At 43.9% G+C, this 25,725-nt stretch overlaps 1 protein-coding gene across 1 annotated transcript; it reads left to right on the forward strand.

Annotated features, from left to right (window-relative positions):
• Positions 1 to 1,577: 1,577 nt before the first annotated feature.
• On the forward strand, positions 1,578 to 23,453 carry mlycd (malonyl-CoA decarboxylase). Its single transcript, XM_012862974.3, has 5 exons — positions 1,578 to 2,185; positions 10,787 to 10,899; positions 14,294 to 14,450; positions 15,188 to 15,340; positions 22,193 to 23,453. The coding sequence occupies exons 1-5, from the start codon at positions 1,640 to 1,642 to the stop codon at positions 22,736 to 22,738; spliced, it is 1,515 nt and encodes a 504-aa protein (XP_012718428.2). The 5' UTR covers positions 1,578 to 1,639; the 3' UTR covers positions 22,739 to 23,453.
• The last annotated feature ends 2,272 nt before the right edge of the window (positions 23,454 to 25,725 follow it).

The raw sequence follows: 25,725 nt of genomic DNA on the forward strand, positions 1-25,725 counted from the left end.
ATAGATAAAAAAATTAAAAGGTCAGGATTCCAATATGGCGACAGCCAGAAAAGATGTTGTTTTGTTTGTGGTACCCGTTATAAATGTCCTTTAAACTGTGCTATTCACATGTAAACACTGTTTTTTATTTTTTCGGTCCAGAGTTCCAGCCGCTAGATGTAACAATTATTTTAGATGCACTATTATAACTGTCTTGTAATTCAATTCAATTAAATTCAATTTTATTTACATAGCGGCAATTCATGAAGCATGTCATCTCAAGGCACTTTACAAAGTCAAATTCAATCATATTATACAGATTGGTCAAAAATGTCCTATATAAGGAAACCAGTTGATTGCATCAAAGTCCCGACAAGCAGCATTCACTCCTGGAGAAGCGTAGAGCTACAGGGAGAGTCATCTGCATTGTTGATGGCTTTGCAGCAATCCCTCATACTGAGCATGCATGAAGCGACAGTGGAGAGGAAAACTCCCCTTTAACAGGGAGGAGAACCTCCAGCAGAACCAGAACCAGGCTCAGTGTGAACACTCATCTGCGTCCACCCACTGGAGCTTAGAGAAGACAGAGCAGAGACACAGAAAGCACAGAAGCTCACATTGACCCAGGTGTACTTTCTATGAAGAAAAAAGAGAGAGAGCAAAAAGTTAAAAGCTGAAATGACAACAGTCATTTCAATGTAATGCAATGCAAATTTGGAGAACAGCAGAACTCAGCAGAGTGAGAGAAATAGACCCTGATGTCCTCCAGCAGCCTAAGCCTATAGCAGCATAACTATAGAGGTAGCTCAGGGTAACATGAGCCACTCTGACTAGAAGCTTTGTGACAAAGGAAAGTTTTAAGATTAGTCTTAAAAGTAGACAGGGTGTCTGCCTCACAGACCAAAACTGGGAGTTGGTTCCACAGGAGAGGAGCCTGATAGCTAAAGGATCTGCCTCCCATTCTACTTTTAGAGACTCTAGGAACCACCAGCAGACCTGCAGTCTGAGAGCGAAGTGCTCTGTTAGGAACATACGGGGTAATCAGAGCTCTGATATATGATGGAGCTTGATTATTAAGGGCTTTATACGTTAGAAGGAGAATTTTAACAGGAAGCTAATGAAGGGAAGCTAAAATTGGAGAAAAATGATCCCTCTTGTTGATTTTCATCAGAACTCTTGCTGCAGCGTTTTGGATCAGCTGAAGGCTTTGAACTGCATTTTGTGGACTTCCTGATAGTAAAGAATTACAATTGTCCAGCCTTGAAGTAACAAATGCAATCACAATACAAAATAATACAGCATTTAAATTTTTGGCACTGAATTCCAAGCTTTCTCAAGGCTTTAACGACGTGTTGATTACTTAAAATTGGAGGAATATATGTGTTACTCATTCTTACAGATTTTTTTTTATTTGCTCCATCATTTTCCTTTTAGGAATAATCGGATAGACGTCAATTAAAAGTTATTTTACAAAAAAATGTTAGAACCATTGAGTCCGGATAAAAAACAACAATAAGTTCTCAGTTCTCTCAAGTTTACTCTCATTTATCAGCACAACCAGAACCCGTCTAGTTGTTGGAGTAAAAGGTGCGCTGTCTCTTTAAGAGACCCGGAAGTGGTCCTCTCCGGTGTCCGCTGCTCGGGTTGACGGACAGCTGCCATGATATCCAACCCTGTAGCACGGGCTGTCCGCGGCAGTGCGAGGTGCTGGCGACACCGAGCTGTGTTTGACGGGCTACCGGTGGCCTCAGGCGTCAGCGGCTGGCGCTGGCGCTCTGCTCCGACCCGCAGGGCTTCCTCGGCTATGGAGGAGCTCCTGGCGAGGGTGGCGGTTCCTTTGCCTTCATATGAAACGAGAGATAAATCCCCACCTCCGCCCGAATCGACCAGCCTGGAGTTCATGAACTTCTACAGAGGACTGGAAAAGGAGGACAAAGCGGGTTTCCTGTCCAGGCTGTCGCAGGACTGCGGCGTGGACCACAGAGCCGTGTCGGACCTGGCCGCCAAGCTGCTGGACACCCAGCGCCGCGACCAGGCCACCATACTGCAAGCGGAGGACCGGCTCCGGTACAGCCTGACGCCCCGGTACAAGCAGCTGTTCAGCCACGTCAGCCGGGTCCCAGGCGGGGTGAAGTTCCTGGTGGACCTGCGCGCAGATCTGCTGGAGATACTGGCGACGAAGGCGAGCGACAGTCCGCACATCAGGGTAAAGTGTGTTTACTTTCTGTACGGGTGCTCGGAGGGCTCAAACGCTGCCGCTCGCGTTTCTGCGAATAGCTGCGCGGCAGAGAGGATCCGCGTGACTGGAGCCGCTGTGGCCACAAGGTTCACGTTTCATCCCCGCTGATGTGACCTTTAGTCCGGTTTAGCTTCGTGGAAACCCGTGATGTGTCCCTCCGTGGCATAAATCACCTTCATAGAGCCTTCACAAAGGATTGGCACCCTTCAGTGCATTTTATTGGGATTGTAAATTAAAGAGTAACACACAATAATGCATAATTATTCAATTCAGTTCAATTCAATTTTATTTTATTTATATAGCGCCAATTCATGAAACATGTCATCTCGAGGCACTTTACAAAGTCAAGTTCAATCATATTATACAGATTGGTCAAAAATCTCCTATATAAGGCAAGGCAAGGCAAATTTATTTATATAGCACAATTCAGTACAGAGACAATGCAAAGTGCTTTACATGATTAAAATATAGGAAAATAAAACAGAATAAAAGCAAGTAGGGATAGTGTAGAAACAAAAAAGAACATTTGAAAACAGTAAAACATTTTAACTTGAACATTCAAAGGCAATTTTAAACAAATGTGCTTTTAATCTCGATTATAAGGGAACCAGTTGGTTGCATCAAGTCTCTCCAAGCAGCATTCACTCCTGGGGAAGCGTAGAGCCACATGTAGAGTCGTCTGCATTGTTGATGGCTTTGCAGCAATCCCTCATACTCAGCAAGCATGAAGCGACAGTGGGAAGAAAAACTCCCCATTAACGGGAAGGAAAACCTCTGGCAGAATTATAAAAAGGATAGCGATTTATGAAGATAATCACGAATTAGCAGTTTTTTAAAGAAATATAAATTGAAAAGTGAGGCATGAATGTTTACTCACCACCAGTTGCGTAGCCAGGAATTGCCTCTCAGCCAGGCCACATAATTAGAGCTGAAAGTAAATTTATTTGTAAGAAGATACAAGCTGAGGAGACGAAGAAAACACCTTCTGTGTTAAAGTGAACATCCTTGAACTGACAGCAGAGAAAAAAGAATCAGAATCCATCACCTGTAAGACGATTTAGAGCCACAAACACGACAAAGTAGCTTCTGGATCGTTTAAACTGCGGCAGCCTGTCAGTCATTATTTCCGTTTCTGAACGCGACGTCACTTAGACGTCTTTTTAACGAATGGAAAACTTCTGCTAATTTCTTTTATTAAACACAGTATCACGGTTAAAAAATGGGGTAAATACGGTTGGTCGCAGGATCTAACTGCTGAGTTTTCCTCTGACCTGCTCCTCTAGATTGTTGCATTTCACAACCTTTGTCGTCGCCTTTCACAGCGACAGGTTTGTCATCGCAGCCTCCTCCCAGACCAGACGTTATTTCCCTGTTTTTACGCCTCTAAGCGTGAAGTTTGAAGCTGTTCTCCAAGCAGATGTTTCATGTTTGTGCTCCAAGCGGAGGCATGGACTCCTGCTTCACCGTTAACCCATTAGCATTAGTCTTAAGCCTACAGGAAATGGCAACATAGGAAGTAGAACTTTTATTTATCTATCGTATCCCTAAACAACATACAGTCTCATGTGTTTAACAGGTATTTTCCAGGATTGTCCTCTTTAAATCCGTCCATCTTCCCATGAATTCTGACCTGCAGAAGAAAACCATGGTGGTGCCTCCTCCATGTGTCAGTCTGGTTATCCATGTCTGCAGTTTAGAGTAGTTCACAACTAACAGCTGTCCTGTAGATAGATTCTCCACCTGAGCTGCTGGTCTCTGCAGCTCCTCCAGAGCCACCATGGTCCTCCAGCTTCTCTGATCAATGCTCTCCTGGTCCAGCCTGTCAGTCCAGGTGGACGTCCATGTCCTGGTAGGTCTGCAGGTGGTCCATCCTCTCTCCAGGTCCACGTGATGATCAGAACTCTGGGAGGTTCTGTAGAACCTGACCTGCTGTAAACTGGACCAGAACTTCCTCCCTGACCCGTCTGCTGGGTTCCTGGGTCTCCATGATGCCGGATGTTCTCTCTAAAGATTAAATTAGACACCGATGTCTGATGGATCCATTTGCTGATTAGGGCTATCAGAGTCAAAGGGGCGATTATATATGGATACAAAGTTGTTTTTAGGTATTTGTATGTATATCCAGCCATTGGCTATGTCTGCTTAAACTAATTAATTCATTGAAACAAATCCAACCACATCTCCTGTCAGTTCTGTATTTTCCACTTTGAAGATTCAGAACATTTAAGTTCTGTTGGTTTTGGGTCAGGGGAGCCTGGAGGCCAGTCAGTGGCATCGGTTCCTTCTTCTTCCAGGAGCTGCTTGTCTACTGCATTACCATCATGCACCAGGAGGAGGCCTGGACCCACGGCACCAGCTAAGGGTCCAACACTGGGTCTAGAGTTCTTCCTGATACCTGATGGCAGTCAGGTTCTGTCTTTTAACCTGTACAGGTGTGTTCCTCCATGGAGACGCCTCCACAGACCAACTCTGACCCACCTCCAAACGGATCCTGCTGAACGGATCCTGCTGAACGGGGCTGCAGGCAGCATAACGTTCAGCTCAGCTTCTCCAGAACCTTCCACGTCTGTCCCGTGAGCTCAGAGGGAACCTGCTCTCATCTGTGAACAGAACGCCAGCACAGAACCTGCCGGTTCTGACGTTCTCTGGCAAATACCAGTGGAGCTCCACGGTACCGGGCAGCGAGGACAGGACCTCCTGGAGGAGGTCGGGCCCTCAGGGTTGTCCTCATGAAGCCTGATTCTAAAGGTTTGGTCAGAAAGATTCACACCAGCGGCCCGCTGGACCTCACTTTGTGGTTCTGGCAGAACCCATCCTGCTCCTCCTTGCACAAAGGAGCAGAACCCGGTCCTGCTGATGGGTGAAGGACCTCAGATGGTCCGGTCCAGTTCTCCTGGTTACTGCCTGTCTCAGATGGTCCGGTCCAGTTGTCTCAGATGGTCCGGTCCAGTTCTCCTGGTTACTGCCTGTCTCAGATGGTCCGGTCCAGTTCTCCTGGTTACTGCCTGTCTCAGATGGTCCGGTCCAGTTGTCTCAGAAGGTCCGGTCCAGTTCTCCTGGTTACTGCCTGTCTCAGATGGTCCGGTCCAGTTGTCTCAGAGAACCGGTCCAGTTCTCCTGGTTACTGCCTGTCTCAGATGGTCCGGTCCAGTTGTCTCAGATGGTCCGGTCCAGTTCTCCTGGTTACCGCCTGTCTCAGATGGTCCGGTCCAGTTCTCCTGGTTACTGCCTGTCTCAGATGGTCCGGTCCAGTTCTCCTAGTTACTGCCTGTCTCATATGGTCCGGTCCAGTTGTCTCAGAAGGTCCGATCCAGTTCTCCTGGTTACTGCCTGTCTCAGATGGTCCGGTCCAGTTCTCCTGGTTACTGCCTGTCTCAGATGGTCCGATCCAGTTGTCTCAGATGGTCCGGTCCAGTTCTCCTGGTTACTTCCTGTCTCAGATGGTCCGGTCCAGTTGTCTCAGATGGTCCGATCCAGTTCTCCTGGTTACTGCCTGTCTCAGATGGTCCGGTCCAGTTCTCCTGGTTACTCCCTGTCTCAGATGGTCCGGTCCAGTTCTCCTGGTTACTGCCTGTCTCAGATGGTCCGGTCCAGTTCTCCTGGTTACTCCCTGTCTCAGATGGTCCGGTCCAGTTGTCTCAGATGGTCCGATCCAGTTCTCCTGGTTACTTCCTGTCTCAGATGGTCCGGTCCAGTTGTCTCAGATGGTCCGGTCCAGTTCTCCTGGTTACTGCCTGTCTCAGATGATCCGGTCCAGTTCTCCTGGTTACTGCCTGTCTCAGATGATCCGGTCCAGTTCTCCTGGTTACTGCCTGTCTCAGATGGTCCGGTCCAGTTGTCTCAGATGGTCCGGTCCAGTTGTCTCAGATGGTCCGGTCCAGTTCTCCTGGTTACTGCCTGTCTCATATGGTCCGGTCCAGTTGTCTCAGATGGTCCGGTCCAGTTCTCCTGGTTACTTCCTGTCTCAGATGGTCCGGTCCAGTTGTCTCAGACGGTCCGGTCCAGTTCTCCTGGTTACCGCCTGTCTCAGATGGTCCGGTCCAGTTGTCTCAGATGGTCCGGTCCAGTTCTCCTGGTTACTGCCTGTCTCAGATGGTCCGGTCCAGTTGTCTCAGATGGTCCGGTCCAGTTCTCCTGGTTACTGCCTGTCTCAGATGGTCCGGTCCAGTTCTCCTGGTTACTGCCTGTCTCCTGGAATCTCCTCCAAGTTCTTGAGGCTCTGCTGGGAGACCCAGCGGACCTTCTGGCAGTGACCCGTCTGGACGAGCCGTCCTGGTGGAGCCGGACTGCCTGTGCGACCGCTGCAGGGTCCAGGCATGGCCTCATGGTACCAGCAGAGACTCTGAGCCGGGTCTGATGGATAAATGTAGTGCGTGGTTCTTGCAGCTGAACAGATGGACTTTGTGCCAATCACTTCTTTCTTCCTGTGTTGCAGGAAAGCACAGATGAAAAAGATCCTTTAACATTGTTTGATTCGGCACACGAGGAGGCAAGTGCTACTCTGCTGCTTTTACAAATTGAAAGAGCTGAATATAAATCAGGCATGTAATGAGTATTTTGAATGAATCTTTTGAAGACAGAGTGGATTGAAAGAAAAGGTAGTGGAAAGAACAAAAAATACATTTCTGTCGCAGTCAGGGACATGACTCCAGTGGTTTTTGCTCCCTTAATGTTACATTTTTTTTGGAAACTCTTATTTTTTTTTTCCTAGAAAAGCTGCTCTCATATACTGGATTGTTCAGTTTAATCTAATTACAGTTTTCACTTTGGTTCTGTAAAAAGAGTGAAGCAGCAATTATCCTCTCCATAAAAGCTGATAGGTAGGCTTGCTGCCGTCTGTTGTATGCACTTAGTTACTTAAAAATACAAATAAACTCAGCTGTAGACCCAAAACTACGCTTGTAGGAAAACATTTTAATTCTACCGTGTCATTATTAGTCCCGTCTGGCACTGAAACTCTAGGTTAGATAATATTGGTTAAAAGCAGAAATCTGAAGGCATTTAGTGCTGAGCGTTTCCTCCTCACAGATTTCTTCCCTTTCTGCCTTTTTTGTCACATTTAAACATTTCAGATCAAAAAATTATAACATCAAAGATAAAACGAATACGAAAATCAATTTTCAGATGATTATATGGGTTGTTTTGAGAATCTAAATTAAAAAAAGCTTTATTTATAGAATACTTTTCATACATCACTTGATATTTGATTTATCATCAGATGTAATGCTGTGATTTTAAATCAATCACACCAAAAAGGCTAAACCAATATATGTTAGACGAGTGAATAAACACAAAAGATACATTTACTCTTCGTTTATCTTATATTTTCTAAAATAATGCTAAAATTAAGAATAAAAAGATAAATAATATTAAAGGCAGATTCAGTTTAAAATTGTAAAATGTAGTTTTAGAATAAAACAATACATAAAGATGCTTAAAATTGGTTAGACTAGTAAAATAAATAAAGCAAGATACAATTATGAAGGTTTAGCTAAAAAGAAGTCAAAAAGGTGAACTTTTAGTTTTATGCTGTAAAATGAAAGGTTCTCCAGGTGTGAGCTATTATAAATCTTAAACATTTTGTTGTTCAAGATTTAATTTACTTTCCCTTTGGGATTAATACATTATTTTTGAATTTATTAAAAATGAGTTACTTGAATCCTCCTCTGATCTAAAGCAAACTTTGCATGTGCTGGAGTAAAATCTTTGATCCATCCAGGATTGATTGAGCTAAAAATGAGGAAAGGTGATTTTGGATGTGAAGCTTCTTGTAGCAAAAGGTTAACTGAGTGGAGGAAATCAAAGCGGGCTGATTATCAGTGAGGCTAAAACAGCGTCAAAGAGAGGAAGGAAGGCTGGATCTGACGGCTCGGCTCGCTCTGCCACCATTAAGTTCTTGTGAAAAATAAAATTTTAAATTTTTGATCAGTCATCTTCATCGAGTCATTTATTTTTGATGTTTCTTCTATTTCTGTCCACCTCTGAGCTCTTTATTCTGTTCAGTCCCCACTGGGAGGGTGAAAGATGATCCTCAGGGTAACCCCCCCCCCCCCAGGCCCAGCTGACTGGTGGCTTGTAGCCCACTGGGGTAAAAGTCTCGGCCTTTACTCCAGTGGGCTACGACACAAGCTGAGCGGAGACTTGTTCAGTCAGCGCCGGTGGGCACAAAGTTTTTATTGGAAGCGTTTTTAATAAGGAAGGATGCTAAATCTTCCTAAATGTTCCAGGCAGCTCCACACAAAGCCTCTGCTAGAGTAACCTGCTGCTGAGGATTTTTTCTCGTCCTGCATTTAAAGTGCTGTTAGAAATTATTCATCCACTTTACAGATTTCCTCTGTTTTTGCTTTTCTGTCCAATTTAAACGTTTCAGATCGTTGAATAAATTTTTATATCAAGCAAAGATAACCTGAGTAAATATGAGAGTTTTTAAACTTGTGTTATTCCAAACCAACCTGGCCCTTTGTTAAAAAAGTTACCCCCCCTAATCGGTAAGATTTCATCTACATCTGGTAAAACTGCCCAAGTCAGCTCTGTGAAACCCAGAGGAGGCAGAATGAAGAACTGGAAAACATGTTATTTACACAAAAGTAAGTTTATTTTCACATTATATCACAAAAATGCAAAATGTTTAAATATTATGTCACCAAACTGTATCAGGTTGCTCATTTGAACATTTTTTTGGGTTGCACATAAAATAGAAATGAGGCCATGAGGAAAATCAGCTGACTGCAGAACATTTCAGGTTCTGTTCAAGCCCACTTAAGCTCTAACACAATTTATTAAGATATATTCTCTGTTTATATCTCTAAAATTATTTATGCATCCATTAGGGCCAGACGATAATTAAACAACATTATATGATGATTGATAGACATGTGGTGTGATAGGAAAAAAAAAAAGAATAGATAAAAAGTTCAATAGAAGAAGATTCCAAAAAAAGTAAAAAACAAAGCAACTGGACTTGTTTTCCGTAGTTGAAGACGTTTCACTTCCTCTCCAGGAAGCTTTCTCAATTCAAAAAGTCTGAAGTAATGATGAGTACCAAGCTTTATACTGCTGCCAAAACAAAGGCCTTGTAATGACCTTTGTTTTGGCAGCAGTATAAGTGAGGAAGCGAAACGTCTTCAACTACGGAAAACAAGTCCAGTTGCTTTGTTTTTTACTTCTTTTTTGGAATGACCATGACCTGGATGACTGAGAATCTTCACCAGCAATAGAAAAAGAGTTTTCCTTCCCTTTGCTTTCTAGCCTATCATGTAGCTTAATCCTACAGCTGGTACACCTTCCCAACCAATCACAATGCAGACCCAGCAGAATGCTCCGCCTGCTTCAAAAGACTGATTTATTTTTTTATTTTTTTTGCAGTTTTGTAAAAAGGTGGTGAATAAAAGTTGAGTTTGTGTTCCTTATTTGTGTTCTGTACCTAACTTTACTGCATAAAATGGCTGCACTTAATTCTTTTGATAATTATGAATATGATTTCTATTTTAGGGATATGCTTTTTTTTCTACATGGTGCATCTCTACCCATTTATGCATCACTCTGTAGAATTCCTGCTGTCTGTTGGTGGAGGTGTCTAGGTCTTGATTATTGCCCCCCCCCCCCCCCCCCCCCCCCGCCGCTACATCAGCCCTGCCGTTATCACAGCTACCGCGGCTCCAGGCGCAGAAGGTCCTCGTCTCAGAGGCCGTATCGGCGGCCAGCATCAGGGTCGGCGCTCTCCTGATCCAGATCCAGGGTGAAAACGTGCCGCTTTATTTCGCCTCTAACAGAACGGAGGATTTCCTCCTTCAGCCCTCTCCTCTGTTGCCCGGTCTCCTGCCTGCCTGCAGCTTTGATCCGTCCCTTTCTAAAGACTTCATCTTCTGCAGGGTCAATGAAATACATATCTCAGTTGGACCTCCCTTTTGTGTGGTTAAAAGTCTGCTTCCCGCTGCTATAGAGCGGCTGCTGTCTCACCGCAGCTTTAGGGACGCACGCCGCAGCACAGCAGCAGGAAGGAACGTTTTGTTTACCTGGAAGTTCTTTCCTAAATCTCTCTGCCGTCATACATGTGCGTGGAGAGGAATCTTTGCAGATTAGGCTCTGAACGGCGCTCAGAGCTGTTGTTGTGCGTTAGCCGCTCTGATTGACAAGGCGCTATTAAAGAAAGCCCGCAGAGGAGTGGTTCTAAGGAGGCGTCTGCGCTCCATATGCTTGTTTGTGCGTTGGAGATTTGCTTTAAATGAAGTCTGACCTTTGCTGGAGGACAAGCCTGCTTTGAAATGGCAAGGTGTTTATTGAAGTGGCCCCTCTCTGTCCGCTGCGAGCGCCAGCGAATCACTATTCATGATGTGCAAACATTGAAACGGCGTGCAGGCCGCCATGGGAGCCTGCAGCCGGCGCGTTGTGGGAGATAAGAGCAGGGATACTTGGTTTCCTGCTGGCAGCTTTAAGCACATCTATGCTGTAATATTCTATGTTTTTAATTTGAGCTCTTTTTCAACATGAGAACCAGATAAAAACAAAAAAAACAAGGTGCAGGAATGATTTTCTTGCTTGTTTAAACTGGTTTTCTCCTTTTTGCAGGACCTGAACAGTACTCTGAAGAGCCTGCTGTCTGAGTGGTTTTCTGTGGGTCTGCTGCACCTGGAGAGGATCACCTGGGGGTCGCCCTGTGAGATCCTGCAGAAGATCAGCCAGTAAGGTCCTTCAGGGTTTCCACATCCTTCCCGTCTCTTTGGCGTTTACAGCTACTCTTATTTTCACCCCTGTGAAAGATTTGGTTAAAAAAAACAACCTTAAAATAAATTAATCTGTTATTGCAGTAGAATAATCTCACCAAAATATTTGAAAATAAAACCTTTGGTTCAAGTTTATTGATAGGAAATAAAACCCACATTAAAAAAGTTAGTTTTGTTTCCAATTTCACCGGCGCCTGGTCTGCTCCTTTAATATTTCACGCAGCAGAACCAGAGAGATCATCTCTCCTGGCTCCTCTCGTCAGCCTTCAGGGGAACTGAGATGACCATGAAGGTGGATTTCTATCTCTGAACCATTTCTGTGGTGATTTGGCCTCATGGGTTTTATCAGGATGCTGTAGATCGACCCATTTTCAGGCTTCTGCTGGTGAATTTGACTCGCCAAAGCACCAAACCAGTGAATGGCACTGAAATAAAACCCGCCACAGTCCTGCTGCTAATTGATGAAGAGATAATGAAGGCCCACTCTGCACCTGAACACTGAACAGATTGAGTTACTGCTCCAAGAAAACTATTAAATGGCTGTAATTTCTAAACTCTTCCTCTGCGTTCATCTGCCAAGCACTAACTCTGCAATTATCAGATGAGCCGCTCCACCAGCTGAGCCGCGGCACCGCGCTGTGGAAGAGTACGGCCGTGAAATCTGAGTCAAAGCTATTTTTTAAACAGCAGTCTAAATGCGAGTCCAGCATGGAGTCAGCTGGGGAGTTTCCTTTGTGTCGCTGCGTCAGGAGCTGTGGGGCGTGAATAAATATCTTCTAAGTAGCTGGAGCTGATTTGGCCGTACTGCCTGGAGGTCTGAGCGTTTGGATCGTCTCCTCAGCGCTGTGCAGTGGTGCAACAAATGGATGCAGGCCTGCAGGGAGTGTTAGCCCTGCTGCACAGCTAATGTCAGCCCTGCTGCACAGCTAATGTTAGCCCTGCTGCACAGCTAATGTTAGCCCTGCTGCACAGCTAATGTCAGCCCTGCTGCACAGCTAATGTTAGCCCTGCTGCACAGCTAATGTCAGCCATGCTGCACAGCTAATGTTAGCCCTGCTGCACAGCTAATGTTAGCCCTGCTGCACAGCTAATGTTAGCCCTGCTGCACAGCTAATGTTAGCCCTGCTGCACAGCTAATGTCAGCCCTGCTGCACAGCTAATGTTAGCCATGCTGCACAGCTAATGTCAGCCATGCTGCACAGCTAATGTTAGCCCTGCTGCACAGCTAATGTTAGCCCTGCTGCACAGCTAATGTTAGCCCTGCTGCACAGCTAATGTTAGCCCTGCTGCACAGCTAATGTCAGCCCTGCTGCACAGCTAATGTTAGCCATGCTGCACAGCTAATGTTAGCCCTGCTCCACAGCTAATGTTAGCCCTGCTGCACAGCTAATGTCAGCCCTGCTGCATAGCTAATGTTAGCCATGCTGCACAGCTAATGTTAGCCATGCTGCACAGCTAATGTTAGCCCTGCTGCACAGCTAATGTTAGCCCTGCTGCACAGCTAATGTCAGCCCTGCTGCACAGCTAATGTCAGCCCTGCTGCACAACTAATGTTAGCCCTGCTGCACAGCTAATGTCAGCCCTGCTGCACAACTAATGTTAGCCCTGCTGCACAGCTAATGTTAGCCCTGCTGCACAGCTAATGTTAGCCCTGCTGCACAGCTAATGTCAGCCCTGCTGCACAGCTAATGTCAGCCCTGCTGCATAGCTAATGTCAGCCCTGCTGCATAGCTAATGTTAGCCATGCTGCACAGCTAATGTTAGCCATGCTGCACAGCTAATGTTAGCCCTGCTGCACAGCTAATGTCAGCCCTGCTGCACAGCTAATGTCAGCCCTGCTGCACAGCTAATGTCAGCCCTGCTGCACAGCTAATGTTAGCCCTGCTGCACAGCTAATGTCAGCCCTGCTGCACACCTAATGTTAGCCCTGCTGCACAGCTAATGTTAGCCCTGCTGCACAGCTAATGTTAGCCCTGCTGCACAGCTAATGTTAGCCCTGCTGCACAGCTAATGTCAGCCATGCTGCACAGCTAATGTCAGCCATGCTGCACAGCTAATGTCAGCCATGCTGCACAGCTAATGTTAGCCCTGCTGCACAGCTAATGTTAGCCATGCTGCACAGCTAATGTTAGCTCTGCTGCACAGCTAATGTTAGCCCTGCTGCACAGCTAATGTTAGCCCTGCTGCACAGCTAATGTCAGCCCTGCTGCACAGCTAATGTCAGCCCTGCTGCACAGCTAATGTCAGCCCTGCTGCATAGCTAATGTTAGCCCTGCTGCACAGCTAATGTTAGCCCTGCTGCACAGCTAATGTTAGCCCTGCTGCACAGCTAATGTTAGCCCTGCTGCACAGCTAATGTTAGCCCTGCTGCACAGCTAATGTCAGCCATGCTGCACAGCAAATGTCAGCCATGCTGCACAGCTAATGTTAGCCCTGCTGCACAGCTAATGTTAGCCATGCTGCACAGCTAATGTTAGCTCTGCTGCACAGCTAATGTCAGCCATGCTGCACAGCTAATGTCAGCCATGCTGCACAGCTAATGTTAGCCATGCTGCACAGCTAATGTCAGCCCTGCTGCACAACTAATGTTAGCCCTGCTGCACAACTAATGTTAGCCCTGCTGCACAGCTAATGTCAGCCCTGCTGCACAACTAATGTTAGCCATGCAAGCCATTCAGTCGCGTTCACAAAGAATGAGGCCTGATGCTGATGCATTAATGCAAGTTAAGTCTTGCTTGGAGAACTGATAAGTCAGTTCTAATGCTCATACAGGTTATAGTAGACATGTCCATATGCGGCCCTCAAAGCTTTGGTCCACCTGCACAGGTGGCTGCGCCGATTTCAGTTTTTAATTGGGGCAAAATTATTACGGAAAAGTTAAAATCCTACAATTAAAATGTTAAGTACAACACAAAGTATTCATCTTTTAATAACCACGCTTTTGATATTCTCTTTAATTTCACAGTAACATCTATCCAATGATATTTAATTACTCAAATGCAGACTATGGTGCATTAAAATCTGCTTTCAATTATCAAAACGGGATAATTACAGCAAATGTTTTCAAGGAAAAACCGACCCAAATACTGTTCTGACATTGCTAGACCAAAAAGAGTAAAGTTTATTGTTCTTAGAGTTAAATTAAATTATTTAAAATAATGTGCAAACTGTATGACCATCTTTTAATACAACAAATGAGCAAAACCCCTTTTTTATTCTGGGTCTACAATGATTTACACATTCATTTACTAAAATAAATCTGACTAAATTGATCATATTTTGTAGAGCAGATAAAAAAAATTAACAAATTTTATACATTTTCAGACTTGACATTTTTTTTTCTTCCTGCCAGGTATGAAGCGGTGCACCCCATCAGGAACTGGACGGACCTGAAGCGCAGGGTGGGCCCGTACAGACGCTGCTTCGCCTTCACCCACGCTGCCATGCCAGGAGAGCCGCTGGTGGTGCTACATGTGGCCCTCACTGAGGACATCGCCGATAACATCCAGGTCAGAACCAGCCGCTGCAGGCCCAACAGCTTTCCCCTTCCTGCTGCAAGCAACTTCCACAGGTTCCACGTCTCTTAGCAGCACGCTGGTGCTTCACATCACAGATTTCTGATTTAGCCAAAGTAAAGAGTTCGGTAAGCTCTTAAAAAGTCACACAAAGTCCTAAATCTTTATTTTAGGTCTTCAAAGTTTTAGACACGCCTGCATTTCCAATTCATCTAAATTTGTCTAATTGATGTTTGACTTAATGTCTTTTGGATCATCGTTTAGGGCTGAAAAAGTCGTCGACTAATTTAGTAATTGGATCGTTAACTGGAGTAGACAGACATCTGCTGAAAGAACAGCTCACTCAGCAGTAATGAAGCCAAAACTGTAAAAATACATTTATTTAGCATTAAAGATGAAACACCCTTTGTCTCTAAATGTGCTCTATCCAGAAGTTGCAGTTTCAGCTTCAACTGGTTCAAATTCTTTAAAAGATCTGTTTATACACGTCTTGCTATCCGATTAATCAAAAGGAGATTGTCAATAGCTTTATCGTTTGTAAAAATAATCATTAATTAAATTTTTTTTCACCTTCATAATTAATATTTCTGGCACTGAACGCAATTAAGCTTTATCCATAAATGAACAAAAACACGTTTAGAGATCTAGAACATTCAAACCTGATAACTGTGTTTCTGCTGCTTTAAGGAGTCGTTCTAAACGTGCAAAGACGTGTATTTTTATCTCCTCAGAGTATTGTTCGTGAATTTGCCACGCTTGACGCAGAGGAGGACATAAACAAGATAAACTCAGCCATCTTCTACTCCATCTCCTCAACCCAGGCGGGCCTGCAGGGCGTGGAGCTGGGCAACTACCTCATCAAGAGGGTGGTGCGGGAGCTGCAGGTGGGTGAATGTAGGCGCTGCGCTGCCAGAAGATGCCTGATAAGTTTAAAACAATAAAAACGTTACTGGCAGCAAACGAGTCTCTGCTGAGCCAGGCGGCTCTCCTGAACTTCAGGGATGTCTGTCCCCAGACTTCCTGTTGGAGGTCATCACATCTACTGGCTTCCTGGCTCAGTTTTAGTGTGTAGAAAGAAAAGCGTCACATGAATAGACTAAATAAAATAAAACACTTTAGTTACGTTTAACGTCACCTTTAAGGATAGAGCTTCGTTCAGATTGCAGCTGTGCAGCTTTCACATCTCTGGCTATAATAACCGGTTTCATCAGTGATGGTTGGGACTGGAGCGTCGTAACGCCACCTTATCGTGGCGGCGTTGGGACAAACAGTCATGGATGTTGACTCCAGAGGAGCGCTGCGACTGCGTGATGCAGAATCAGAAACTCAGCTGTCTGCCAGCTGCCAGTCGCTCTCTTCACAGAAACGCGCTTCGTTGAACAGAGACATCCCAGTTTGGTTCTCAGAGCTTTTCAGGGTTTCAAGTATTCACACCCCTGTAACAAAGTCTGGCAGGAAGGAAAACGGCAGATTTTAAAAGGTCTTTTCATGGAAAGAAGTGTGAATTTGTCTCTAAGCTCGTACCTGCATGTCAGCGTGGCTGAAAACTAACAATAGTTTTCATAAACCAAAGGTTTTAGAAAACTAAATGTAGGACATTTACTAAATCTGTTGTTGCACTGAGTGAGTGCAAAACCTTCCTAAATGAGATTAGAACAAGTTGCTCATCTGACAGAGAAATGGCTTTTATCACAGCAAGTTTGCTCTCATTAGTGATGAATGTGTGAGTGAAAGCTGTGTGTTGGTGTGTAAGTGCCAGTGTGTGTTTTTTTTAAACAGGCTAACGTGAGTTATGGATCCAGTATTTGTTATGTTTTGATAGTATTCGTGCTCACTGGTTATCTTTTCCATACAATTACAAGCAAACAGGTCCAGCTCAACATCAACCTGACTACAGGTGCACATTAGTTCCTGTGTCATAAAGCCTGTCACAGATATTTCCTGCTTTTCTGTTGAGAGACAGTCAGATAGATACAGTGGAGGATTTAGATCAAACCAGATCAGTGGGGAAGAATGGCCTAGTCAAAGTCCAGATCTAAACCCAACTGAGAATGTGTGACCATATTTGAAAACTGATGTTTGCAGATGTTCTCCGTCCAGTCTGACTAAGGCTGAGTTATTTTATAAAGACGAGAATCAGCAAAGATTTCAGTCTCCAGGTTTCAAAGCTGGAGGAGACGAACTGAAAAACCTTCACAGGAGAAACTCCAGGAAATGTTTTTTCTACAGAGCATTTCCTCGATGGGACTGAATATGAACGCTCGCCAGTTTTAATTAGCAGAAAACGTAAAAAAAAAAAACAATATATCTCAGAGTTATTTATCAGTTTGTGTTGGTCTTACACATAAAATCCCATTAAAACACATTAAAGGCTGTAGAGTGACAGAATGAGGCAAAGTTTAGGGGTTTGAATAGTTGAATGATATCAGTGCTGTGTTAGCATAGTAAATGTTTCTGGCAGGATAAAGCAACGATCTGTGCGTCTGCTTTAAACGGACATGTTTGACAAACAGGCCGGGCTGCTTTTTATTAGACGGGCGGTAATGAAGTCTAATCCATCCCTCTCAATAAGGACACAAGGGCCCTTCATGTCGGGCCGCTCCTGCTCATTGTTTCATGATTGAAGATCCTAAATGGAACATCAGCAACCACTCAACTCACCAGATGGAGAAAAAGCACTTTGAAGCATATATCCTCATCAAAACCTGGTTTAGGCTCCTTCAAGTGTATTTATTCATGTAATAAGACTGTTGTGAGTGGTATTTACCTACAGGCTGAGCCTACAATGGGCATATTCAGAGGAGGCAGAGCAGCTTTCTGCTTCTGTCTTCAGGCTTCTTGTTTCAGCGAGTGGAAACCAGGTGATAATACGCTGTGTTGATAAATCACTTCAGGTCAGTGAGATTAGGGGATCCGTTTATTTGTTGAACCGTCTGCAGTGCAAGAAAACTCATCTTCTCTCCCTTTAGCTCCTCTGTCTTAGAAAAACGTCAGAAAAGGATGAAGTTTAGAAAGAGATAATTTAAATGCTGGCATAAACGCCGTGGCGTTATTTCATATGATGATGGAGGCCAGTTCCAGGTTCTAGTGGCGGCTGACCTTCATGAAGACACGGAGGAGAGGACCTCCTGCTGGTCGTCAGGCGGTCTAATCATCCTGACATTAAAGGCGAAGGGAAAAACAGAACCGGCTTATCGGTATTTTTTGGTGCACACATAAGGCAGAATATGCTGTTCAGTTTTTATTAAAATTGGCTTGCAGACGTGGAGCACTTAGAAAAAACGGCAGGCTGTCTCTGGGTTTCATTCATGTACTCGATCATTATAGGTAGATTATTTTCTAAATCCAGACTCAGGCACCTCTAAGAATTTCACGTGTGAATGATTGTTTGTACATTGCTATTTTAGCAGATATGTCGACATGTTAACTGTAAAGCAGTTTTAGGGATAAGAGTTCAAACATTCCTTCCATCATCTCATTACTTGTTACAGTAGGAACCAGGCAGTAGCACCAAATTCTGGCCCCTCTACACCACGTGTCAAACTCAAGGCCCGTGGGCCGATTCTGGCCCGTCAAGACAATTTATGCGGCCCTCAAGAGCTAAAAAAATGCACATCATGTCATAAAGTAGAGCCATATCTCCTTTTAAAGTGAATAAAGTGGCTAAAACTGAGCCTCCTGTAGCAAATGTTATTTTTTTTAACTGTGTAGTAACAGCATCCTGCCACTAGATGTCAGTTTTCCCACAACACATTAAAACAACCCAGAAATGTCCAAAAAAGAGAAATTGATGCAGAATGATGAGTTTAAAGTGTAACACCCCCCAATATCAACTTTTTTCCCAGATAAACTATAAATGAAATTATTATATCAAAAGTATCATCTATGCAGGAGCAACCGTCCTTTTTAATGACTTCATGATGCCAAAGTGGCCCAGTATAGAAACAAGTTTGACACTCCCGCTCCCTGTGGGTCTCTATCCATGTGTGAAAAGAAAAAAGGACTATCAATTTAAAATAAAAAATCATAAATAGGGTTTTAAGCTACAATCAGATCAGATTATATTGATGAGTTGTTCTTTCATTCACCAGCTAAAGTAAAGCATTTGCCTTGAGCATCTGATGCAAAACTCTCTAAATCGGCAGCAATACAGAATTTGTGTTAGCCTTTTAACATGTGAATAGCCCTACTTTTTAACTCATGCTCACGTTGTATTTCTAGAGCCATTCCAGTGATAAACTGCTAAAAAATAATGAAACATATGGCCAAACATTTTATTATTATTGACAGATTGTCTCTCAAATGGGCTCATTTTTGTGTTGCCATAGGCAGAGCTGTCAACCAAACAGTCATAACTAGCAAGTAACCACATCTATCATTTAGAGCAAAGATAATGTGAACGGTGGCAAATATAAGTCAAATGTGGAGTAAACATTACATATGCCTTCCTACAACAGAGGCTTAGATCAGCCTAAATACTTACTAAAACACACAGTAGACAGACAGATTTCTCAGGCGGGTCAAATGTTATGCTGATGGCTAAGATGAGCCGTTCTATTGGTGAAATACTAATAAATAGTCCTATAGCTAACATGACAGCGTTACATTGCAATGTTTAATGCGGTTTCTTGTTCAGCCTGTAGATGTCAACAGAACACATGAATTGTACTTACTGTTTAGTATTTTTGTACATCTAAAAAGTTAAATTCTCAAATACAATAAATTTGTTTCCACAACAGAACAGTTACACTGTGGCCGTATAACACACAACTCCCTGTTAGCACAGCCTGCAGTATATTGATATCATGGAAACCCCAGAGATATTCAGATCAGATTATACTAACGAATGTGCGCTGTACGTATCGGCCTAGCGTGCAACAGTGCGTGTGGCGTGATCACGGTGGGGCAAATCCTCCCAGAGCCAATAGAAATTAATTGTTGTGTCCAAAATAAAATAAAAAGGCTCTTACCATGTTTATGGCCTTCTTTCTTTCTCTTTCATCTCTTTCTTCCTTTGATACCCCAATTAATGCCTTTTGGGCAGCATGATGTCTAGCCCTCAGGTCATTTAATCTGGGCTCACTGATGTTTTGGTGGTTGCTGGTAGCTGTTGGGCGGTCTAAACCATTTTGCCATCCTACAGGGGGGCCCTAGAATGACCAATATGTCAGGTGGACTCTAACTTAAAGTTAATTCTCTCAGTTGATCTTATCAATATATTTGACATAAACTATGACACCAATTAATTGAATCCAGACACCCCAGGAATGCTATGAGCAACAAGTGAGGAATTTAAAGTCAGAGCAGCGTCAGCAGACGATGTGGCGTTCGGATTTAATCAGGTAAGCCGCTGCTGAAACATTTTGCAGCCTTTTTAGTGCAACTGCTGTGAATTTTACATACAGGCTGCACGTGTTGCAGCAGTTGCTCAGTAACATTAGGTAATCTCCTTCTAAACTATGCAGAGGCTCTGGCTACGTCGACGAAGATGAATGCTTGCAGCGGTTTCATTTCAAGCTAATTCAGCTAATAATTATGTGGCCTTTTGGGGACGGTCAGACTGCATAGATTAAACTTTCCTCTGAAGATGATCACGGATCATTTTGTTGTATACAAAAAAAAAAACAAGACTTTGACCCAATACAGTAACATTCGTTCCTACAGCCGCAGCATACCGGACGTTTTACACCTTTAATCCCAACATAAACGCAGTATATAAAAGCGAGTAACATCAAAAGCAACAAGCGTACGTGTTCTACGTGACAAGCAGAGAAACAGTTTGTCTCCGTACAGTTTTCACAGATTTATCTTTGTTTTATACGTCATCCTTTGGTAGGACCTGCTATGTTGGTGACGATTAGAACTGAGTGAAAGTCCGTCAGATCCGATTAGCCCGTCTGGCACCAACAACCACTCCTTGTTCAAAGTTTAATGCCCCCTTCCCCCCACTGTGCTGCTCGCTCTGATCTTCAGCCAATCACCAGTGCATCGAGTTCCTGTCGCCTGATTGGCTGATGTGCGATTGGTGTTGAACAGGTGTACCTGTGACACGGTCAGCTCTACCTTGGGATCTGTAGCTAAGCTGTGATCTGCAGAGATGCCGGCTCTCTCCCATAAAGGTGATGAGGACAGGATCGCCTCAGAGGATTCGCTGTAACGATGGATAGATGATGAAGCGGGGAAGGAAAGGTCACAGTCGTAATTTCAGGTGCAGAAAGAAAGTCTTGCTTGTCTTTGTAGATTTGAACCCGGACACGTCTCACTCCTTCCTCCTCTCCTTCACCTTTCCTGCTGCTTCCGTTCTTATTCCGACGCGCTCTGCTGTTAACTTGTGCTCTCTAAAATGGAAACCTAGCAGAGCCGGGTGTGAGGAAGGGAGAAGTACAACACAGCCGAGTGTGAAGAAACACAAAGCGGAGAGCCAGCACGGGGGCCTGAGTTTTAAATTGAAAGGTGGGTGAAATGAGGGGAAGCAAGAGAAAAATAAAGTGTCCCAGCAGGTGGTGTCTCACACATCCACTTTCATAGACAGCTATTGCCTTCCTGCCTGACATATTGTTCTCTCACTTATTAACGTGGACGCCTAAGCACCGAAATGTGTCTGAAAAGAAGAGTGAGACTTTATTTCTGCTAAATGGAAGTGTTGGCCAGACGGCAGAGAGCGGAGCTGAGTGGATGGTTGGTTTCAGATGAGACGGGGACACAGGAGGAGGACGGCATTACAGGTGAGAGTGCAAGGGATGAAGGAGTGGGAGAGGATCATCCATCACCATCAGCAGGCCAGGCGCACGCAGACGCTCAGATGATTTCCAATGAAGACCCAGACTGAGGGACTAAAGGAGCAAAAACAAGGACATTACGCTTAAAACTCCATGTCTTATTTCCCTTATTTTACAACTGGTGTCATTTACATTCAGGTTTCCTCCCTGTTGTCTCCATCTGTGGCACAAAACTACTCAGACAGCGGAGAAAGACGGCTTTAAGGAAACAAACTGTTTCCATGTGAATGCAAACATTTAGCAAACGTCATTTCATTTTCACTTTCAGTCGGATATTTTTGCAGAAGTGGTCTTGTTCCATCTTGGTTCATCCAGATTAATATTTCTTTGTTGGTGGATCTGCTTCCAAAATATATTCCTCCTCTGATTCCATCTATGGAAATCTGGGCAGTAAAAAATTATGAATTTTTGCGTTCCTTTCAATCCATGCTTTAAATGGAGAATATTAAGTGCCGGTGTTCTCCTTAATGTAATACAACTATGGGACAGAAACATGGGTAGTATGTTAATATAGATCTATACATCTACAGATTAACGGTTTCACTGTGCAGAAACGACAAAGAACAAAAGAACAAAGGCAGTTCTGAGTCAAATCCACATGACGCCGCTTTTAACTTCAAGCCTAATGGTGTTAACATGAGCATGAGAATTAACAGATAAAATCTAAACGTGTAAACCAAATGATCCTTAAAAACATAAAAGGTGATTCATTTTAGACGTAAGATTTCAATAAGCTTATTACGGTTACAGTTTCCTTCTATAACACACATTACTTCTCGGTATTGGGCCTCAGCAAACCCATCTCGTTTTAGCAATATTGTCTTGTTCGGTGTGAACGCACCCTAAACATGAATTGTCTTTAGAAAATGATGGAAGGCCTGTTTTTGATCTATTTAGGTCTCAAAGTTTTAGTATTAAAATGTTTTATGTCTCTAAGATACAACGCTTTTCTTTCAGAGCGAGTTCCCGCATATGGCCCAGTTCTCCAGCCTCTCACCCATCCCAGGGTTCTCCTCCTGGCTCCAGGGCCTGCTGAGCCAGTACAGGAAGGAGGGCCGGGGATCGGACCTGTTGTCGGAGCAGGAGTGGGCCGAGGTGGAGCAGGCCGTCGGCTCCAACCCGGGGACTCCGGCCGCGGACTCGCTGCGTAAGCTGATCGCCACCGGGGAGTGGACCCGCTCAGAGAAGCTGTCCCTGGCCCTGGAGCCCGTCCTGATGCGCCTCTGTGCCTGGTACCTCTACGGAGAGAAGCGCCGAGGCTTTGCTCTTAATCCCGTGGCCAACTTCCACCTCCAGAACGGCGCCACCATGTGGCGGATCAACTGGCGCGCCGACACCAGCCCCAGGGGCGTGGCCAACTCCTGCGGCATCATGGTGAACTACCGTTACTTCCTGAACGAGACGTCCAGGAACAGCGCTCTGTACCTGCAGAGCAAAGCCGTGGCGGCGTCGGAGCAGGTTCTGGGACTCGTGTCCCAGTTTCAGAAGAACAGCAAACTGTGACTCTGCCGCTGCCGTGTGTTCTCAGGTTGGACTTCTGTTGGTTTTAAAGACAGAAAGACTGCCGTGTTGTTTTATTCAAGCTGTCTTTGATGTTTGCCACATCTTCCCAAGTATCCAGCAGCAGCAGCGCCCTGAATGGACTTCCTGCCGCGGCGGTGGAGCAGAAAGTGGGCCATTTCTGACATGATGTAACGCGGCCCATCTGCTATTTGCCTCATTAGATTTCTAGCCAAAGCTGTTTGATATTGTGTAAGTGATTCTCAGAGCAGACTGCAGCTAATGAAGCAGAAGGCATCTATCAATGCCAAAGCATGTTGGTGGATAATAGCGTGTAATGGTGAGGCCGGTGTGCACCTCCTGGAATAAATGATGTTGATTCTTCCGTTGGGTTTCTGTGGTTCGCTCTGGATTCACCGGCGGTCGCTCTGCTTTTTGCCTTTAAAGCTCTTTACAGAAATCACAGTCGTCCTCTGGGAATCTTGCCTAATGATAAATAAACATGATTTTTTTTTTAAAAATCAGGTTGACCTTCTGTATAGAACTGGACTTTGTCATCACTGCGGTTCATTTTCCACAGAGAGACAGCCGTTCCCTTCAGAGATCATCACTGATGTTCTAAGTACTCGGCACCGGTGCCAAGCAGGCCTCGCATCCCATTGTTGGGAAATAATATATCACAGCAAGTTGACTGTGAAATTACATTTTATCTCTCCAAGGAGTCCAACTTTCTTTTTATTTCCACCCCCCCTCCCCCCCACCCCCCGCCTTACCTCTGTGCTGCTCGGTGTCCTAGAAACTAATGGAGTGAAAAATAAAGTGAAACTAAATGGTTAGATTGATGGTGTTCAGTTGTGAAGGAAGGCGGGAGGAGGACGAATAAAGTTGTTTAACGTTTGCCCTTGAGAGACGAGAGTGCGCGTGTCTCCGGAGACACCGGGGACAGAAAAAAGCACGTCTCTGTGGAGACGGAGGAAAGATCAGCACCATCACGCCGTCTCTGCCGTGGAGCCGAATGGACCCGCTGCCATGGAAACAACGCCGACATACCGCTCGCCTGTTTGGACTCAGCAACCGCTAATAATAGTTTTATCAGTTAAGCAGCTTTATTAATGATGGAACAATGTTAAGTGACTAATATTGGAACTAAAATCAGTGATTTTCTTCACACAAAACAATATAAATGTCCTTGAGGGCTAATTCAGTCCATGCAGCAGTTCTGCTCAGAGATTTATTCTCATCACTTGACTGTCTTTAATCTGAGTTTTTAAAACAAATCCAGCCTAAATTATTATTGATTACATTTTAATGCACACCTTATTTATTCTAGATATACTGTAGTTCACCTAAAATATGGAGATGCTTAACATTCCCACTAATATCAGACTGAAAACTATAAAATTTACTTTCATGATTTTCATAAACTGCAAAAGTAGGGAAAATGTTTAACCTTATTTTTCTGTCTAAGCGCTTAAAGTCCTAATTTTTAAGAATTAAAAATAATAATTCTGTTCCTCTGTTTGAATCTACATCTCAATGCAGACTTTATTGAAACGTATGAATCGGTTTGGTTTTGCAGCAAAGCTGCCTGGTCTGTATGTTTGCATGTTCTCACCAGGAACCAGCACTGAAAAAGATTTTATTTTAGTTTTAAAAAATAAAAAAATGGAAAAATCATGCATTGTGCCCTCATGTAATTTTTTTTCTGGTTAAAACAGAATTTTATTTACGTTGATGTTTGTTTTTAGAACAATACAAACACATAAATGGCAGAAAAAAAGGACAAAAAAGCATTTTTTCCACTTTCCTAAGCCCCTATTTTCTGTAGTGGTGGTCTGTGACTGTAGGTGGCGCTGTTTCTCAATTCTGTACATCTCAACGGTTGTGTTGGACGGTTGTTTTTGCCTAAAAACAAATATAAACAAACAACAAACCATTAAAATAAACCTGTATGAAAAATCTGGATAACTGAGTAAGGACACTTTTTATTAAGGTTTCATGTTTTTTTAGTTGCATCTCTTCAACGTTTGGGCGATGAAGTCACAGCAGACGTAACTTGAACAACGTTGAGTTGAGGTTGACAGAATATTGCTGTTCTCTGGTCATTGCCTGTTTAATATTTTAAATATATAAAAACATTTTATTCTAATCTCTGCTGGGGTTTTTAATCACAGAAAGAGGACCAACTCTTATATATATCATAATGTTTTTGTTCTTTAAAGCGGAAATAAAACGACTACTTTTTGTTTTTATTGCCGGTTTGTAACGAGAATATTCAAATATCAAAACATGCACAGCCCTCTCTGATATATCAAAGCACAACGATCTTTAAAATAGGGTTTGCAGCATTTCAGTTGCAGAGGACTGTTTGGATGTTAATATTTAGCAGCATTTATTGTATCAAGTTTCATGCATTAATATTTTCTGCGTTTCCAGAACATATTTTAGGAGATGAATCGCCTCTAACTGCCTTCAGCCTGAAGCTGGAGCTCACAGAGCGGTGGAGAGACTGTGAAATCACAAAGTTCACAAAAACTCGTGATCAAATATCAATCAGATCGGATTTACACGTAAAAGCTTTGCTTAAACTAATTTAGCTCTGATCTTCAGACCAATGTTGGTTTTCCTTTGGAGCAGCCAGAGTTCAACACAGTCTGGATGTTTTTTACCTAAACTTTTGTCATATTCACAGAACAGGGTGCTGATGAATTCGTGACCCGTGTGCTCCGACACGTCTTTCCTCTGAATAATGTCCCCAAACCTCTGGTTGTCCCGCCTCCCAGAACCAAGAAGAACCCGTTACAATCGACTCCAAGTTCTCTTTTGAGGAAATTTGTGCCTGGGCTAAAAATAATCGGGTAATACTGACGGGCCTTCTAATTTGCTGCGACGTGGTGTGCATGTGTGCATGCTGATGGTGCATTTCGTCATGAGGAAATAGCTTTACGAATGAAGCTAATCTATTCTTTACAGATCAAAGTGACCAGAAT

Source organism: Fundulus heteroclitus, chromosome 2, assembly GCF_011125445.2.
Source record: "Fundulus heteroclitus isolate FHET01 chromosome 2, MU-UCD_Fhet_4.1, whole genome shotgun sequence".
NCBI classification, from domain to species: Eukaryota; Metazoa; Chordata; class Actinopteri; order Cyprinodontiformes; family Fundulidae; genus Fundulus; species Fundulus heteroclitus.

Coding starts and splice junctions, on each gene's coding strand:
- mlycd (XM_012862974.3), top strand. CDS start 1,640: ATGATATCCAACCCTGTAGCACGGGCTGTCCGCGGCAGTGCGAGGTGC. Junction 2,186..10,786: donor GCGACAGTCCGCACATCAGG/GTAAAGTGTGTT, acceptor TCCTTTTTGCAG/GACCTGAACAGTACTCTGAA. Junction 15,341..22,192: donor GGGTGGTGCGGGAGCTGCAG/GTGGGTGAATGT, acceptor CTTTTCTTTCAG/AGCGAGTTCCCGCATATGGC.